Below are 19,941 nucleotides of genomic sequence, written 5' to 3'. Positions count from 1 at the left end.
CCGAGAGCGTTTTCCTTTTGGGAAGCGTGACCCACCATGACAGCCGTCGCACCGGGGAAAGGTGTGGGTTTCTTGGGTTTCTTTACTTTTTTTTTTTTTTTTTTTTTTTTATCACGTCGCTGCAGATCAGCGGCACCTCCGCGTGTGCAAAGCTGGCGTACTTCCATGGATTGATTGGGGGGCGGGGGGGTTATTCTTTTTAAGGGAACCCCCAAGCAAAGCGGCGGGGATGCGGCAGCCCTCGGGCGGGCGGATCCCATCGCGGGGTGCGGGGGCCTCGCGTCCCCGCCGGCGCCGTGCCCCAGACATCACCCAACTTCCCAAAGTCGCGGCTGGGCAATTAGGACTCCCGTGTCGCCCCCCCCGCCCCGAAACCCCATAAATCACAATCGCCGCATTGTCGGGCTACAAAGCCGGACGGGAGCGCTTATGAATTTAAGTTTGGAGAAGGAAAAACGTGCGCTGCCACAACACGCTCCCTGTTCGCAGGAGTAGCCAGGAAGGGGAAATGAATGGTGGAAGTTAAAGAGCCTTTCATTGCGGGGCACGCCGCTCTGCTGAGGGTCCCTGACCGACGTACGGCGGGGGGTACCCCCCAGGCAGCCCCCCTCCGCCTTCCCAAAACGCGCCCCCGTCCCCACCGAGCCTGGCCCGGCCCCAACGAGCCCTCGCCTCGAAGGGGCGGAGGGGGCGAGGGGCCACACGCAGCGCTTCAAGGACGGCATGGGACGGGACGAGGGGCGTGCGACCCTTCTTGTAGGGCAACGCCGGTACCAGCGCCTCGGAGAGCCGGCTCCAGGCGGTGTCACCCGCCCAGGGGTCGCGGGGCAGGGAGTCCCGGCAGCTTTTTGGTAGCTAAAAAGCCACGTTTGCCCCGACGGGCGGGGAGATGCACACGGCGGGTGGTGGGGGGAGAGGCAGAGCCGGTCCCATCCCTCCCGTTGCGCCGCAGAGGGGCGACGGCCGGGCTGGGAGGGGGCAGCGCTGCCCCCCCTCGCCCGAGGAGGCCAGGTGAGGGGGCTGCTCTTCGCCCCCGTCCCCCCGGGGCCGCTCTGGATGCCGGGCGGCAGGCGTCCTTAAAATATAATCTGCCCGGTAACAATCAGCGCGCAGCGGCGAGAGCCCCAGAGCTATTGGCTATGCAAATAGAGGGAGGGGAAGCGGCGCCCCAAACTCCGCACTCACAGTTTTAAGGCGGTATTTCCCCCCCACACCCCCTCCCCTTCCCTTCAGTCCACCTCCGGGGGGGCGGCCGGCGGCCCCCGGCAGCGTGCTACCCGCATGCACGTCGGGGCCGCCCCCGAGCAGCTCCTTCCCCCTCGGGAGCCCCCAGCCCGGCGGGGGCTGCAGCAGAGACCTCACAAAGTTGACGCGTTTTTCCAGCCGGCTGCTTTGCCCGGAGGTAGGCGAGGGAGCAGAGCGAGCAGCCCCGGGCTGGGGCAGGGGGCTCCCACCGGGGGCAGCGGGGCTGCAGCCGCGGGCGCCGACGGCGGGGCCCGGGCAGCGCCTTGCCGGGGGGGGAGCCCTCGGTGCGGGGCTCCCGCTGCCCCCAGCCGGCCCCCGGACCCCCCCGCGCCGTTTCCTAGAAAGTTGCGGCCGTGCGCTGCTGAAGCACTTCGCCTGCTCGCAAGGCGTGCAGACCGGAGGAAGTGGCGGAGGGATTGTTGCTAGATTGCACCCTGAAAGCGTTGCCGAGCGCTCACCCCTCCAGCACCCTCGGCATATCTTACTTTATTTTATTCTTTTTTATTTTTTTTTTTATTTAATATATATTTTTGCTTTTTTTTTTTTTTTTTTTTTCTTCGGGTTTGCTCTTAGGCTGGAGCTATCAGGGAGCTCTGCACGCTCCCCCCCCCGCTCAGATTAAAGGGGGGTACCGGAGGAGGGGGGGAGAGCGGGTCAAGGGCTCGAGGGGGGGGACACGGGACGTGCATGTGGCGCGCCACCAAGCAGGGGCATTTCGTCCTTAGCCCTCGCAGCCCCGGTGGGTGCCGAGGGGGAGCCCGTAAGCCCCTTGCGGCCAGAAAAGGGGGGGAAATAGACGAAAGGCAGGCTCCCCGCGGGAGGAAAAGTGCGGAGCGGATTTCGTTCGGTCGCTGTAAGGGAGAAAAGAGAAGCTGTCATTTGTGTGTGTGTGTCCCTATACGAGGGCCTCCTGGTTCCTTGTTAGCTTATAGAGAGGAAAAAAAAAAAAAAAAAAAGCGCGTTTGATGTTACGTCTGACCAGCTGCTGTTCTCCATAATAACAAGAGAGAGAACTGCCTGCCCTGGCGAGTTGCGTCACTTTGCTTCAACTTTAAGCTAGAAATCGAGAGAGGGAGAGAGGAGTTTCAAGGGAGGCAGGATCGAGCTGGAAAGCCCTGCCGTCTTCCTCCCACCCACCTACCCCTCCTCCTTTACCCCTCTCCTTTCCCCACCCCCTTCCCCCCCCCAAAAAAAAAAAAAAAAAAAAAAAAAACTTTTCCATCAGAGAAAGAGGGAGATCTCTTTGGAAACATGGAGCTGCTGTGCTGCGAGGTGGATCCCATGAGGAGAGCTCTGCCTGACCCAAACTTGCTCTACGACGACCGCGTTTTGCACAACTTACTAACCATCGAGGAGAGGTATCTGCCCCAGTGCTCCTACTTCAAGTGCGTCCAGAAGGACATCCAGCCCTTCATGAGGAGGATGGTGGCCACTTGGATGCTGGAGGTTCGTATTTGCTGGCCACCCCGGCCCCACTGAGCCCCCTGCCCGCGGGGGGCTGGGGCGCAGCGCCCCTGCCTCGCTGCCCCTCTCCTCCTGCAGCCTGTCGCCCCCCCGGTCACCGTGGGTTTGGGGTTGTTTTTTTTTTTTGGGGGGGGGGGGGGGTTCTTTTTCTTTTTTTTTTTTCTTCTTTCCTCGGTGCGGTGGGGGAAGGGGCGCGGGGAGCATCTCGCAGACTGCCCTGGCAGTCGCCCTGCCGGGGGGCTGCCGCTTCTGCAAAGCGGGGTGCAGCGAGGGGAGGAAGTGGGGGGGAGCTGGGCAAGTCATTTGCAAGTAAAAAGAAAAGAAAAGCCGCCTCCGGCTGCAGGGCGGCTGGAGCGCGGCTGGAGCGCCTGAGATTGTGGCTTTTCTGGGAAAAGGAGCTGCGCCTGGGGCAGGGCGAGGGGCGGGGGGTGACCGGTGCCCCCCACGTTTTGCCCAGCGAGGATTTCATGCCCACGTATGCAGCGGTTAGGACGTGCCTTTTTTCGCCATGTTGAGCTGCGTGCAGCTGCTCGGAGGCGCTGAGCCTGTCTTCACCCTTCTTTCCAAGAAGGGGCTCCGGGGGGGCCCCGCGCCGCTGCACCCCCTCCCCCCCAAATGCAGCCAGGGGCTGCAGGGAAGCCCGAGCAGGCGGCGGACACCTCCTGCACCCCGATCCTTAGCATGGGGCGGCAGCGGGCCCGCAGCCCCGCAGGCTTGACTGCCTTGCCATAGCCCCTACCATCATCATTTGCCCACTTCGGATCTCCTTTGGGGGGGACTTTTCCCAGACAAACCCCCCCGGGTTGGAAAGAGCAGACCCTCCGCTTGATTTTCATGTGCGATTTGTGCGGTTTCTCCGCAGCGCTGATTTTTAGTAAATTTTTGAAATAATTTTCTCGCTTGCTCCTGCTCTAAGGATTCAGGCTGCTCGGGCTCTCCCCACCCCACCTCGCCCTCGCTGTGTCTCCCGTCCTTCCCCCCCGCACCGGATCAGGGGCGCAGAACTGGGGGATGCCCCCCGGGGGAATTTTTGCAATTGTCGGAAACGATAGGGGACCGCCCCGGGATGCCACTGGCACCAAAACCGGGACCTCCAGGGGTGTTTTGATATTTTTATCGATTTTTTGAAAATATGACGAAATCAAAAAAAAAAAAAGAAGAATTGGGTCGCAAAAAAAAAAAGTCGGAGGCTGCTCATTGCTGCTGGATGGGGCTTTTCGGCTCTCCCACACAGTGTCTTGAATTCATTTCTTACTGAATGAACTAAAGGAATGTGAAAGCCGATTGACAGCCTTCCCAGCCTCTCCAGAGATCTCCCCCTCCCCCAAAATTTAGCTCCCCGGGAAACAAAAATAGCAGGAGCTGCAGCGCACAGGCAGTGGTGTGTTTTGTGGGGTCACTCGTTTATTCATTTTTTTATTTCTTGTCTCTTTCTCTGCCCCCCACCCTCCCATCCTCCCCTCCCCACACTCCTTGCTTGCAGGTCTGTGAAGAGCAGAAGTGTGAAGAAGAAGTTTTCCCTCTGGCAATGAATTACTTGGACAGATTCTTAGCTGTGGTGCCCACTCGAAAGTGCCATCTGCAACTGCTGGGGGCAGTGTGCATGTTCCTGGCCTCCAAGCTGAAAGAGACAATCCCCCTCACAGCAGAGAAGCTGTGCATATATACGGACAATTCCATCAAACCCCAAGAGCTGCTGGTAAGCAGCCCCCTTCCACCTTCAGCACGCCCATCCTCTGCATCAGCTCTTGCGCTGACAGCTGTCCCCTTCCCTCTCCCTCTCTTCCACAGCCAGCCACCACTTTTGCCACCCTCCCCCCACGCTCCCCCCTTTTTAAAATCATGCTTTCCACTTTTTTTTTTTCTTTTTTTTTTTTTCCTTCACACGCTCTCCTGAATTGTCAAAAGTGCTTAGAGCCACCCGTGTGATGGAGCGGGGCCGCCCCGATCCTGCGGGTGCACTGCGCCCCCGGGGCTGGGGGCTGCTGGCGGTGGCAGCGGTGGTGGGGGGGGGTCCCGGGCTCCCCTCCTTGCAGCTTCTGCCCCCACCCCTGGCACACCCCCCGTGCAGTTCCCTGGGGCTGCCCGGCTGCTGCTCCTGCTGCTCCCGCATTTCCCTGGGGGAGCCCCGGCCCCACGCGTGTGCTTGCCCCGCGGCGGGGGCGCTGCTGCGGGCGGCCCGGCTCGGCGCGGCTCGGCTCGGCGCGGCGCGGCGCTGCGGCTCCACCTGGCGGCAGACACGCGGAGCCGGGCATGACTTCACCCCTTGAACCGCTGCCAGGCGGCCCCAGGGAGGGAGCGGGGAGGGAGAGCAAGGAGCGGGGGCAGCCGGATTTGGGGCCCCGTGGCCGTCCTCGCCCGGTGGTGCAGTGGCGGGGCGCTGCGCCCAGCTGCGGGGCTTGCTTGGCTGCAAGTGGCGGGGTGCCGGTGGGCAAGGTTGGGGTGCCGGGTGCTGTGCGGCTGATGGACGGCGGGGTTGGTTCGTGCAGGGGGTTCGCGGCAAGGCAGGTGATGGAGGGGGAGTTCGACCCACGAGGGAAAGGGTCTTGGCGTTGGGGGGTTCAAAGCAGACACTGGGAAAGCAGAAACTGAAAGAATCAGGGTTATTCAGGGGAATGCTTAATATGTGCAGAGTGGCATAGAGCGGGAGTTTGGAGCAGATGATCTCGGAGGTCTTTTCCAAGTGTAACGACTCTGTTCAGCCTGTCAGTGGGATGCACGCTCAGCCGGATGGCTTCATTTGCACAGACCCTGGTGGATGTGCGTAGCTAGCTGAATCCCACGAGAATTTCTCCTATGAATCACTGGGTGAAGCCAGTGGGAATTCCCCCTGGGGAGGGGCCAGGAGCTCGTGCTTCTGCAGAATAAAGAGCTCTGCACTGCAAACCCTGCCATGGCTGTCACAGGCATTAGGTGTCCCACAGGTGGCACTGGCTGTTGCAGGAAGCGCTGTGGACCCTGTGCAAGAAGAGGGAGCACAATGTACCTCCCTCTTCTTGTCACGTCCATTTAACCTTGCATTCCCTCTACCCAGTCTTCCAGATCGCACCATTATGTGCTTTTCTGGATCAGAATCTAATTTGTTGGGAAGATCAGACCTTAGTTAACGTAATTGCCATTTTGTTAAAACACCTTATTTTTATTATTTTTTTGGGGGGAGGGAGGGAGGGAAGAAAAGAAGCATCTGTTTTTTGGGCCCTGTAGGGGGTAGGTACGTGAATGTGAGATTTCCAAGCTATGGAGGGCTCTGTCATAATCCAGTAGGAATGTCTGTAGGAAAGTAACTTGCTGTTAGAGCAGACATCTATTCAGAGAAACAACTGCAGAAATGGCGTTGTGGGGTCCATGTTTATGGTTTCTCAGCAACACTGGTTGACGTTTCCTGGGCTGCAAAATTAAAGGACGTTTTTTTTGACTTGCCAGCTCTACAAACTTAGCTGGGGCTTCCCGCCACGCTGGGCTCCATCAGGCTAACGCATCATCAGGACTCAAGAATCAGTGCATGGAATTTAGTTAATAGCTAATGGTTGATGCATGAGACAGAAATGAGTCCAAGGCCTGAGTTTTGTCTGCTCTGCGGGGCACTGTAAGGTATTCAAAACTCATTTTAAATGTTTAAGTATGCAAACCTAGCCCCACAGTCAGATCTGTTGATGAGGTGCCGTTCCTGTGTGTCATCACATTGCGGGGAATGGCCAGTAGTTACATAGGCGCCCGAGTTTTCCTTTGATTTCACTGGGAGTTTTGGGCGTGCAAAGAATGTGGGACTGGATCCTACATGATTTATTGGCATATAATTTACACAGGCTACTTCTTGGCTGTGTTATGTGCATTTCCTTTCTGCAAAGCCTGTCTCAGAGTAGTTTAAGCACCATCAGATTTATCTGCAGGAGCTTTTGAATGCAGTTTTGGAGAGAGTGCCATCAAATGAACTTCCCCTGTTTTGAAAAAGAATGTATATCTAGGTTATTTTTGTGTGTGGTTATCTCGAGGGCTTTAAATGGCTATAAAGTAAGGACTACAGCCATTTAAAAGAAGTTACTAGGAAAGGACCACAATGACCTTGGCAATATCTAATTGCAGGCTAAACTTTCTGGGTGGGCATTCAACACTGGATACAAAAAAAGTAAAATCTTGGCAGGAGCTGCCAGGTCTCATTATTTTCAGCAGCGCTTGACATTTCCAGTGGTTTAAAAAAAAAAAAAAAAGAATAAAAAGAAAAAAAGCCAATAACTTCAAAGCAGTAGGGGCATACTGAAAAAAAATTGTTTGATCAGAACCAATTTAGCAGTGATATAATTACAATCAGATAAATAAGTGAAGTGTTTTCTTCAGACTTGATTATGGCTTTTCTTCTCTTCTTCCCCCCACAAACTCTTGCAGGAATGGGAGCTCGTGGTGCTGGGGAAGTTGAAGTGGAACCTCGCAGCAGTCACCCCGCATGACTTCATTGAACACATTCTACGGAAGCTGCCTCTACCTAAAGACAAGTTGCTTTTGATCCGGAAGCATGCACAAACCTTCATTGCCCTTTGTGCCACAGGTACGCCAAGGTGCCCTGGATATGTCTGCTTGAGATGTGATGGGAAGATTAGTCGCTGGTGGCATGAAAGCTTTTCATCCCCTCTGTCCTTAGTACGGTGTGGGAAGAGCTGTTCAAGGCAGTGGGACTTCTGCAAAAGGTGTTGTGCATCAGGTCCTCATACTGTGTATCAACAGTATCTTGTAAAGCACTTGCAGTCTTGTTCCTACTAATACACGTGGTGCTTTTGCTGTAAGGCCAATAAGGCTGAACACAGTGATTTTCTACTTTGCCTCATTCAGTAATGTTTTTAAAGAGCCACAGGTCATTTGTACGGTCAGATATGGGATAGCCAAAATACTAGAAGCTGTAAAAGCACGTTAGCCCAAAATGAATGTTGTGTTCTGTAAAATGTTGTTAACAGGACACTGGTTAACCAGTGAGATAGAGATTGTATTTTAATATGTATGTGATCCTACTACATTACTGGAGCATAGGGAATAACCATTTTTAAATGTAATTATTTAAAAAAAAAAAAACATTTGGATTCTTTATCTTAACTTGACTCCAAGCAAGCAGTGAAACTGCTCCCTTTTGTAGGGAACCATTATGCTTCCCTTTTGTCATATTTTTGACTGAATACAGTTTCTGAAGGCTTAGATAAGAAAAATGGCTCTGAAGGAATAGAAGCTTTTGCTATATATTTATATGTAAAATGCTATTGTTGTTATTTTCTGGTGACTTTTAAAGGCTAAGTGTACTTTAATTTTCATTCCAAGGATTAACTGTTAGACCACTTTATAGGAGTTAGACCTAAAGCAGATAAGCAGCATGCCATGTTTTACAAGGATATTTCGAAGTAGTATATGGCTTAACATTTTGACTCTCTACTGTTTGATATACCTAACTCTTTGTGATGGGATTTGTTCATTGTGAGAACTGTTTCCCCCTGTGTGTTTGCAGAGGCAAATGGAAAATCAAATGCAGCTTTTGGGTAATACAAGTGTATGACTGTTTACTGCTATTGCTGCTTCTCAGTGTTTGAGACTGTTCTTACAATGTAGGCCAGTTTTTACTACCTCAGTAGATCTTTTAGAGAATGCTTATATGGATTTTCAGAGGGTAATTAACTTTTTGGTTACCAAGATGCTGAAGCTTTTCCTTCTTTTTCCACTTCTGTGTGATCCTTTTAAGGCAAAAGGCCACAGAGCTCAACAGAAATATTGCTCAGTACCTGCAGGATCACTCTTGGTAATCCATCAGATATTTCTTGTCTAATTAGTAACTTATTTTAGTACATCACGTATATATTGGCTTTGCATTTTCCCCCTACCTAGGGTTCATTAACACTGCTCTTTCCTTCTGCAAAAGGTGGTCTTTTCAGTGGTCAAAATTATTAGGATCAGCATAATATCAGCCATCACTCTTCCAACATACTTGTATGTTGTCTTCTATACCAGCCCAGTTTTCCCTCTTCCATTGTTTTAATTTCCTAAAACAGTGTTTTATTTTGTTTTAAGAGGACATTGTCTTGAGTAACGTAGATTCCATTATGATTTAACTTTTCAGATTCTAGTCTGTAATCCTTTGCCCATGAAGTTTTCCAAGTAACCATACTATTGTAGGAGTGTGGGCCATGAAGGAGTTTCCAAAGGCCTTGGCTTCTTTCCATTCTTTGTCCGTTAGTTCCTTGATGGTTGGTTCCATGTTTTACTAGTCCATTTACTGAGCTCCAGAACAGCATTCTCTTTCCGACCCTTGGTCAAGCTATGCACTTGTCCTCTGTTTCCCCTGTGTGATCTGCTTCTCGTGGTATCAAATGCATGAACTGAAGTCCTCTAGAGTTTAACAAAGCAACAAGTCAAAGTTTCCTTTTTTTGCACGTTAAAGATGTAGGTATGGAGCTTCCCAGAAGAAAGGGTACAATGGCACTGGCTGCAGTTTTTCTTTTCTTTACGCCCCATTTTCCACAAATTGCTGTGGCGACATTTACTTCTGAGGTGGACCCACAGCCCCTCACAGCTTCAAAAGCAGATACCTTAACCAAGCCCCTTTTCCCAGTTGTCTACCTTATTCTCAATTTACTAGCAAGCTGCAACACTGTTATTTGCATTATGGAAATAACGTGTTATTACTGCTTTATTTCCCTTTCACTACCACTCTTCTCAAAGCAATTCTTAACCTCCTCTGTGAAAAAATCCCCTTCTCATCAAACTTCCTTCCAGATCCAGTTGTCATTTCCTTTTTGTGTCTTATTTGTTGCAGAGCTCTCTTCATCAGCCGCTGCATTTCTTCTTTCCCTTTCTCCCTCAAAGCTTCTGCTCTCAGCCAGCTTGGGTTAAGCCTGTTGTTTCATTTCCCCATTTGCCTTCTTTCAGCTAGATGACCTTCTTTGACATGTGGATGCCTCTTCTTTGCTCCCTCCATGCATGTGTTTAGCCCAGTTTTGGCTCTTTAGTGTTACCAGACTTGACCTTGCTGGCTGGCTAATAGTTTTAGTCTTGGGCACGCAATGTCTCTTCTTTTGCTTCCTGATTTATCTCAATGCTGCTTTACTCTGCTCTCAAGTAGTTCTTCTTTACTGTGTCATGTAAAGTCTGACATATTTTGATCTTTTCTCCTCTAGCTTGAGTTCTTCACCTACTGCTCCATTTTGGTTTCAGCAAAAGCTTTATACCAGAAATTCCCAAGCGTTCCCTGCCTTTGCAGAGCCAGCTGTGGTCTCAGTCCTGTGAGACTTCATGTCAGCAAACTGGGAAGGGGCACTGATGGGTTGCTGGGTTGAGTTGGATGTTTAGGATCATTTTAATATTGATTTCTAGTCCGATTTCTGTTTGAATAGTACACAAAAGGAGAAGACACTCCTTTTGTATTTTGTATAACTGAGAATACTTTTGTATTTTCAGTTATGTTTTATCATTTTGGTGCTCTGTCTTTATTTCAAGCCTGGTTTCTGAAACAAGCTGCATGAATATAAATCCACAGCCTCTCCCCCATCATTGTAGTGAGTAATGATTCACATGAGCATGACTGAAACTGGAACATATCCCTCCTTGCTTTTGGTCCCATCTGAACTTATTACTTCTAAGCAAGACAGAAGCTTATTCCTTGAACAAGAAGTTTTCTCTTTTCCCTGCCCTGCACTTGTAACACTTTCTGAAGCCTTGTTCTCCACCAGAAGGATCTGAAAGTGAAGCCACCCTCAGCCCAGCTCTGCCTGTACTTGCAGAGCTGTGGCTGTGCACACAGGGTACTGGCAAGTGAGCAGAGCACAATCTGTTGACTGGGAATTGCCTGTGCATAGGACAGCTCTCTTCAAGTTGCCTCGCTAACTGCACAATAACACCGTATAGACTGATATGTGCTGACATACTGTGTCTTTCACAGTGCCATTTGTTTTCTTACCCTGCTGGTGGCTACCTATGTGAGCTAAACTCTTCTTCAGGAGGAGCCCTGTGAATTTTAAAGGCACTAAAAAGCAAGACTCCCCGCCCTTACAATATGGCTTGGTAAAACAGATGTTTACCTCTTTTTCAGCTTGAGAGGATCCTATTTATCTGCTTGCCCAAAAGAGACCATTCTTCTTTTGCTCTCTTAAGTCACTGTCATTTGCTGTTCTTATCCTACCTCCCGTCTGTTTGTTGCTTTTCACCCTTCGTTTGTCCTGCAGTGGGCTTACCTCTGTCTCTTCCCATGGCACTCCACAGTTTGGAAATTTTTCTAGGGGGTCATCCATTTGCTTGTGTGTGTTGCTCTCCAAGCCATGGAGTCACTCCTGGAGGAGGAGGAAAATGCCCTGGCTGCAGAGCTGCATGCAGAGCATGCCACGCTGCAGATGGAAGGAGGACTGTTCATTATTTCCTTGACTTCAGCTTGCCCTCCATTTCTTCTTCCAGGTTGTTCAGAGTTGCAGATGCTTGACTGCTTCCTTAAGTTACGCTCTCTCGTTGGAGGCTGTATGTGACACTGTTTTGGCACAGGGTATATATGTATATTTTTGTCTCAGGACCTACAAAAGAATGGGTTTTGAGGGTGGAGAGGATGTGCAGACCAGGACTCAGCAAGAGGAGCTGTGCTTCTCTGGGCAGAAGCAGTAATGGAGAGACTAATCACAGGAGGTTCTCGGTGTTTTATTTAAGTGGCATGCAAAACTTGGAAGCAGAAAGCTTCGTGGACTTGCAGAGACAGAAAGCAACTGTGTAGATCCCTAGACTCAGTTGTTTGCACATTCTCTTTTGTGCTTCAGCTGAGTCCTCTGGCAGGTGGGATGTTACCATAACAAATACCATGGAGCATCTCATGACTGGTGGCTTTCAAAATCCATGTCTAGAATGAGCTTAAGAAACAGGAGGAAAATTTCAGCTTTAAGTCAGTTTTGTACTGTGTGCCAAACCTCTGCCCACTGTTTCTGGGACATTAATCATCTACATTTGAAAGCTGAGAAAGCTTTTTTTTTTTTTTTTTTTTAACTTCTGGGCCAAATCCGGGATCCTGACTCAGACAGAAGTTCTGTGGAAGTCAATGGGAGTGTTGTATGAGCAAAGACTGCACAGTGAGGCCTATAGCCATGCCGACCTGGAGGGTAACTACACAGAATGCTGTGGACTCCCTCAGGAGTCCTGATGGGCAATGTGCTATGTGTCCTTATGCTTTTAGTCAATGTAAGACTTACTTGGCTATGTCTGTGCAGAAGGCAAAGGTGTGCTATGCATCTTAGCAAGGACCTGTTCTTCACAGAGGGGAAAAAAAGTCCACAGAGGCTTTGTTAGATGCATTAATCTCATAGAAGGAAAATACGCGTTGTAAAGTGATGGTGGTTGCACAAATGCTTCTTGCATTACACGTGTCAGAAGAAAAAATAACCCATGTGATTTTATTGCCAGACAAAAGAAGGCTTTTGCTTGTTCCTGGGAGAGGCAGCTCATATCAGTATAACAAGCCTCCAGCAGAATGAGGCCACAAGAGCCATCACAGCTCCATTAGCAAGTAGGCAGGGCCTGGGGACTATTTCATATGAGCAGGCTCTCTCCTTAAGTTGTAGGACCCAACAAATCTGGAAAGATGAGGTGGAATGAAATTGAGGAAGAGAGCCTTTGCTGATACAAGCTAATATATTTCCTGGGCTGGAAGATAAGTTGTCCTTCCTACCAGCTGCACATTTGACCTTTTGATGGTTCAAGTGTTAATATAATCCTGATCTTGGTTAAGCTACCTTATTGAAATTGCAGATCAAATGGCAATAATAATCAGTACAAATAGTTATTCAGAAATAGAGCTTATGATATAATCTGCAGCTAATCAGGATGCTGCATTGAGTGCTTGTATAACTTTCTATGTAGAGTGTTCAACAAGTTTTCCTGTCTATACTTCACTCAGAAGGTTGTGCTATAGCATTAGCATTTAGGATACTTCAAAGTATAAAGTCCAATCTTTTTAGCCTCACTGTAGCCCAGGAACAGAATTAGGTGTCTTCCCTGCCACCTACTCAATGGATAGAAGCACTTACATCTGCATCCTATTTTACTTGATAGTTTTTTCTTTTGTCATTCTTGGCACTGGTATACCTTTTTTTTTTTTTTAAGTGCTAAGGAGTCAGTTGGTTTTGCTTTTAAAAGCAGAAATTGTTAACATTGGGAAAAATTGTTGTGTCTCGCAGAATTACAGGAGTAAGAGATAAAATGGCCAGTGCAGTTAAAGCCAACTGGATTATTAACACATGAATACAGGAAATGCATTTGGATCAAAACAGGCAAGAATTAAATGCGTGACTTATATTGTTTCTCTTACAACTTTATTTTAAACTTACCTCCTAAAATAAAGATCCATGCTTATCCTCATAGTAAAATCATTGGCTGTGTGAAGTTCGATGCTGAATGAAATCAGACTGATAAATCTTGATAAGAATTTAAATAGCAATTTATAAACTGATGTTGTTGAGGATCATTGTTGTGTTCTCCTGATGGAGATAACGTTCCTTTTTTTCCTCCCCCTGTGATGTGCCCCCTGAGAAGCATTGCTTTCCTCTAGGTAGCCCTTTCCAATTCTGCATTTGCAGCTCTGCAAACAAACCTCTATTAAATCCTATAGATGAAAACTGGCTGTTAAAATAGCAACCTGCAACCAGAACAGCAACAGGGATCATTGTGAGAAGGTGGAGTTCCCACCTGGCTTTGGCACACGGAGCACGTCCAGCCTGGGTATTTGTCAGTGCTCTTTTCCTTCCGGCAGTTTTCCTTTATTGGCTGTGAGTTAGGGCTTCCCCTTGCAGGACCTCTCTGGGTTCCTGCCTCTGGTTCTCTCCTGCTTTAGTCTGACTGTCAACCTTTCATTTTCCTGGCTCAGAGGTAGTGAAGTCCACTGGATCTGCCTGCAGGAGTGAGCCAGCAAAATAGCTCAGCTGTGGTGTGCAGGGTCCTAGCACCTGACCGTTGGTCACATTTGCTGCACGTGCAGAAAAATGATCTTGGCATGTGCATACATTCCTGTCCTGGCTGTCAGTTCTAGCTTGAGTGCAGAAGAGTGCTGATTGTCCTTGGTACCCTGAATTTGCTCTGGTTGTCTGGTCCAGAGGTGGCTGTGTTTCAAATGGCACTTTCTCGTATTTGCTTTTTTTTTTTTTTTTCCCTCCAGTACTGAAGTTACCTGTAGGAGTCAGTGGGGTTGTGCAGGGTTGGTCCCAAGTTTTTAAGATCCTTTAGGAAAAAAGGTGGCATGGAAATGGTGATGGGATGGTTCATGGCATTTATTGCCTGGGAATAGAAGGCAAAACAAGTCCTGCTTTCTAACAACCCATTTCTTTCCTTAAAATGTTTGCATGTTCTTATTCTCTTAGACTACATGTTGTTGTGCTACCCCTCTGACTTTCGAAACTCTTTCGTATTTTGCTGTGGAGTTGCATAAATCACAGCAAAGTTAAGTCATAGCCATGCCTTGAGTACATACTCTGTGTTCCCATTAACCAGGGTTGCATATAGGTCTATAGCCATAGCCTTGCTTCAGGTGTCCAGTGCTTTTTATAAGATTGCCTTTGTAATTCAGGGTTCATGGTCTCCAGCAAGAATTTAAAGTAAAAGTATATGTCTCAAATATTTTAAGTTCTCTCTCTTCCCCCTTTTATTTTGATTTTTTTTTTCTTAAATGTCAAGGCAAGCTTTTGACTTAAATCTGGGAGAAGTTTTGCTTGTGAGTAAGAATGGCGAGTTTTGGCTGTTATCATGTGGGAAGTGGGACAAGAGCTTATAATCGAGAAATTATATATAGAAATCTTGTTTCAAATTTCTTGATGGAATGTAAGAGACTCGGAGGGGGGTTCTGCATCCCCTCAGATACGGTGTTTAATATTTATGCTTTCATTGCACCTTGACAAACACTTCACGTAGTTATTGCTTTGCTTGAATATGGAAATATGTTAATTACGGTCTTTATTCCGCTGCCTGCTCTTTTCCTCAGCCTTTTCTATTCAACCCTCTAGGTGGCCCAGCACAATGTGGCTTCTTTTCTTTCAATGAGCTCTTTCCACACTAATAGGGTCCAGGGTGATGTGGAGAACCATGTGCACAAAATTGGTGCACCACCCCCCATCCCTTTGTGGGCATGTCAGGTTAAATTCATATCAGCAGGAGGGTCACTGCCATGATTTTCAATAGCGCGAGATGAGGTGATGACTTCAGACAATGGCGCCACACTCTCCAGTTGGAGACACTTGCCTCACCAGTTGCAGTAGTTAATTAATATGCTAAAAATAGGAGCCAGTGATACAAATCGCTGCCTGTTGTACAACAAAGACTGGGCATGTGTAGCTTTGATAGCCAAGTTTATGGTGCTTGTTATGGAGGGAAGTTAGTTTAGAGCTAGAGGCAATGTAAGACTTTCTGGATGCTGAGCTTTAGTCACTCTGGGCCTCTGGCCATTCGCTCGCTGTCTCATTTGCATTATGAATGACATTAAGGGAACTAACAAGGTTATTGGGCATAGAAACGTTCTCATGTGACCCCACGTGGAAGCAGACCTACAGCAGTGCTAGTTGGCAGGGGCACTGTGGCTCTTTATTCAGCTTCCTAGGAAGACGGTTTCTGGAAGTACATAACTTGTAGGTATAAAATCAACCACGAGAAGACCGGCATTTGAATAATGTGGAGGTCCTGATGTAAGCCCCTAGGAGGCGAGGAAGTTCAGAGGGGAGGCTGAATGCGTGTTGTTCACTCATCTCATCGAGCCTGGGCTGTGATGAGTGTTGGGAGCGAGACGCAGGAGCTCCCTGTTGATGAGATCTCCTCTGCTAGCCGCTGGCAACTGGGGGAAGCTACTCTGTGAGGACATTTGTGAGGCATGGGTCCACCTGGGCCTCCAAGGGGATCTGTTTCTCCCAGCTGCAGATGCAATGGGTGGGAGTGGAGGCATGTTGTTCTTACCCACTGCATTGTAGCTTCTATATGGACTGTCTGGACTTTGTCGGAGTTATCTTTTCCAAAAGATAACCACATCTTCCCAAAAATTGTGGCAAGGAGGAGTAGATTATGGAAAATCCATGGCCACTGGTAGGTCTCTAGTTCCCATGCATAATTAGGACACAGTTTGGTAAGTCCAAAAAACAAATGCTGGAGTTGCGTCCCAGCTTATGGCCACGTTAGTCAATTGCAGCCTCATTCATGCCCCCATAAGCACACGGGGTTTGCACTCGCCGTTTTTCTCGTCTCCTTCATTTTATGCTCACATGTACTTCAGCAGGCGTTGTGCCGCAGCCTGCTTTGTCCCCTGTGGTATCAGCCAGGAGCACTGTTAGTTCCCCTGTCTTTGTGCTGTACATGGAGGTAAAACATGCTGAAGTCAAAGGGCTTGAACTCCTTGTTCCCAGTTGAGGAGAGTTCCCAAAAGAGCTAACCCCAAGCAGTTGCAGTGTGTACAAGGGTAGAAACAGATCAATGGAGATGCATCCTTCATCCATTTCTACAGAAATTAGTGGGGTAACTCATGAGTTGCTCTGTAGGAACAGATTTTTGGAATGCTAAGTCTGTTCTATAAATGTTGTTTGAATATTTTAAAATGTTATAAACATTTGTTACTTGCTCCATGGACTGGGAGAAGACTCTGGACAGTAATTAAAGCATATAAACATTTACGAGCTTTACAAAAACGCCTCTTTATTAGTCCTGGAACTGTTCCTGGTTTTCATGTTGGACTTTGTAAACTGGTGGCCCGTGCTTCTTCCATGGAGCCGCTAGCTACCGGATCAGTCCACAGGAATGAGCTACAGCAAGGCACCCAGAGCTGAGTCCCAGGGCTCCCAGTAGGTAGCAGTGAGTAGGAAAAGAGGCAGCATGGCACAAAACAAGGGCCATTTTGAACATCCGTTTTCATGCAGGATGAAAGAAGAAATGGTGAGTTCTGCTTAAAATCCTACTGTGTTTATGGCCTGCTCTCAAGGTCTAGCCCAGTAATAACCACAACAGCAGGCAGAGGCACTGAGGATAGCACAGGCTCCTGCTGAGAGTGCATGTGCTCTGTATTGGGTAGCACTATTTGTTCTCCATGGTCTCCCACTTACAGGCTGGGGGACGCTGTCCTATGCAGCATAAATTCACATGAGGTAAATGTGAAAGATTGATTTTGATGGTGGAAGTGTAATTCCTTTTACATTGGTGGCGTCATTTGTGATGCATGCTGAGATCAGCATTCACCAGGCAATGTCCAGCACTGACAAGAAGGGGGGTCTAGACTTTCCTGATGACTTAGTTGTTAATTTGGGCACTATTATGATTTCCAAGGCCATTGGCTTTCTTATACATATAGTGGGTTACTACTACAGAAGTGTATAATTGTTATTTTTGTAATAATAGCAGTCCATACTAGTTGTTTCTGTCAGTGGGAATTTGCTCATTCAGAAGTGTTTGTCTGTGTGTGATGTCTGCTGAGCTTTCCTGGGAGGAAGGACATGGGGACGCCAGTGGTGGGTATGCAAGTGGTCATCTCCCAGTGGCTCCATGAGACAGATAAGTCTGTGTGAGGGTTTCAGCTCCTCCCTTTTCTCTCCCCACTTTTAGCTCCCCATTTAGCCCCCCTCCAGTCCATATGGTTCAATAATATCACCAGAGTTCCTGTCTTCAGTGAATTCTGCATTCCTTTTGGATCCCAGGTACATATTACAGCCTGGAGAAGAACATGCCATCTTCAGAGCTATTCCTGTGCCTGCTGTCTCAGTACCTGGGAGACTGAGAAAGAAACCTCTGTGTGTTTGAAACTTCTTTGGTTACACAAAAATCAGCAGGATTACAGAATTTGTGCGAGCTGTCTTCAGACTTGTGATGTGCCCTTAATGGAAGGACAGTTTTCTGTGAAGTGTCTGTATAAATAGACTAAATATGTTGATAGCATTTCTTTTATATTTTTACTAGGATTATTATTTTTAATTTGGGGAAATACTTGGATTTCCTCTTCTTTCTCCTCCAGTCCTTACAATTGAAAAGTGGTAGAGAAGGGTTTAATAATGAGTTACTGTTGAACAAACAATTTGCAAATCAGATTTAAATTTAGGAAGATATGTTTAACTTAGTAAATCAGTGAATGGTGTTTTGTAAAGGAAATACAAGTTACCAAGCGCCTATGCAGTATGAAAAAGCATAAAGTGGCCTTAGAAAGGTCACAAGAGCATTCAGTTTTATTTTCATTTCTCTCTTGATCTTCGCAGATGTGTGAGAAGTTTTGAAATGCATTTTCAACCTGATTGTTAAAAAGTAGTAGTAATGAGAAATGTGATCTTTGTTTTTTCTTTGATCACATAGCTATGGGCTGTAAGTGTTCTCACTTACTAATTGCAAAGGTGTTGAACATAGAGCAGTAAAGATGAATTGTTAATTAAAATCTCTTTCCCAGACAGTTTGTTAAATGCTGGAATTAATTAAGTCTTTAAAAATTGACGTGAATAAAAAAATCTCAGTTCAGTCCTTTGTGATACCTTATTCCAGTTAGTTTTCTGATTGTACATAGAGCTCTAGTGTGACCAAGACCCAAATTTCTGACATAAATTACAGAAAGCCTCCCTCTTCTTTTTCCTTTTTTTTTGTAAACTAAGAAAAGACTATTAAAAATTGTCCAGGTTTATTTTATGCATCAGTGAGAATAAAAGACCAAGCTGCATTTCCATCTTAATTTGTAGATCTGTTACACCTCCTTTGACTACTTGTGATGAGTAGTGTGACTAATGAGCTCAGTCAGACCAAAAAGAGTGGCACTTTTCCCTTTCTTCTACTTCCCCGTTTTTTATTCTTGGGTGTGGTTTTTATGTTGATTGCCTGTGATGTTTTGTAGCTTTTCTGGTCCAGGCTTGGACTAATTCCCAGATCTGTTCTTGCAGATTTTAACTTTGCCATGTACCCACCATCAATGATAGCAACTGGAAGTGTGGGAGCAGCCATCTGTGGCCTTCAGCTTGATGATGGGGACAGTTCACTCTCCGGTGACAGCCTAACAGACTTCCTGGCCAAGATCACAAGCACAGATGTGGTGAGTGTCCTGGATTCCTGTTCTTGTTTCACTTCTGAGAGCTCTGAGGAAAACTGGGCCATCCATCAAATGGGGTCTGATCCTGAAAGCCTGCCGGAGTGAAGGGAGGGAATAGTTCCTGGGGAGAGCGGGTTGTAGGTGTGGGCCCAGTGCCTTGGTGGAAGTGATCTGGATGTCCGGAGTTCCTTGGTCTCGTGGGAATCACTCTTCATTCATGTTTTGTTCAGCCGCTATGAGGGAAGAGCCTGCTCTGCCTTGGCTGGTCCGAGTGCTTGGACCCACTCTGCCTACTGTGAATAGGCTTGCTATAGTGGGGAAGCCACCCTTAGTGCCCTCCAGGTGATGGCACTGGAAGGCAGACGGCATCCCTGGTGGCATAAGGTAAACACAGGGACAGTGGTCCTGTGTTCCCAACCTTGAAACTGCTGTTCTGTCCCTCACTGAGAAGTCTCCTAAAAATCCTTGACTTAAAGGAAGTGAATTCTGAGCTTACCTAATCCTCCAGCACTGGCAAAATATGAGGCAGGTGCAACCCAGGCCATCTGGGTTTCCGTCTATAACCTTGCTAAGCTCTCCCCATGAAGGGAATTTCTTGTATTGTCAGAAAATTAGGTTATCAGTAGGAGAGGTGAATCTGCTGGCAGTTCAGTGGTTCCTGACAAGTAAGTTTAACTTCTGGTGAGTACCTACGAAAAATGCAAACAGACAGCTCTGCTCAGCAGTCTGAGCAGAAAGCTGAGAGGACGGAAGGGAGTGTTCAGGGTACCTTTCCCCTATGGGTTGTTCAAGGCACCTTTCCCACCAGTTGTACAGCCATGTTGGTAGGTGGCTGCGGGTAGACCGTACACTGCACTACTAGATAATCAGGAGCTTCACCTCCTGCTAAGGTGACAAGTTTTGCCATGGAGAAAGACACAGAAAAGGAAAGAAATTGAGCGAGACTTTATGAAATGCAGGCCACTAATAATGCGTTCTTACCATAAAAGTATCAATTTCCAATGTGTCAGCCTTAACATGTGTTAACCATAAATTGTTTTACTGCTTTTGCTTTGCAGAGTAAATACCCTGTGCAATTAGTAGATCTGTGATACAATTGTCAAAAGAAGTGGTTTTTTTGTTTTGTTTTGTTTTTTTTCCAACAAATGTTCTGAATTTTGGTTAAAAAGGAATAGTTCAGTTTGAGAAAAAGGGAATTTCACAATTTCTTTTTT

At 47.7% G+C, this 19,941-nt stretch overlaps 1 protein-coding gene across 2 annotated transcripts in view; it reads left to right on the top strand.

Annotated features, from left to right (window-relative positions):
• Window positions 1-1,194: 1,194 nt before the first annotated feature.
• CCND2 (cyclin D2) overlaps window positions 1,195-19,941 on the top strand; it is a 41,631-nt gene continuing 22,884 nt past the window's right edge. For both annotated transcript variants that reach the window (XR_011088592.1, XM_068654211.1), the window contains exons 1-5: window positions 1,195-1,402; window positions 2,471-2,691; window positions 4,193-4,408; window positions 7,093-7,252; window positions 18,582-18,730. Coding sequence is in view for 1 of the 2 variants with exons in the window: in XM_068654211.1 (XP_068510312.1) it covers window positions 1,282-1,402; window positions 2,471-2,691; window positions 4,193-4,408; window positions 7,093-7,252; window positions 18,582-18,730 (867 nt within the window). In the remaining variant the exon portion in view is untranslated. The remainder of the gene's footprint in view (window positions 1,403-2,470; window positions 2,692-4,192; window positions 4,409-7,092; window positions 7,253-18,581; window positions 18,731-19,941) is intronic.

Source organism: Anas acuta, chromosome 1 (genome assembly GCF_963932015.1).
Source record: "Anas acuta chromosome 1, bAnaAcu1.1, whole genome shotgun sequence".
NCBI lineage: Eukaryota > Metazoa > Chordata > Aves > Anseriformes > Anatidae > Anas > Anas acuta.
This window is presented reverse-complemented; position numbering and strand designations above follow the sequence as displayed.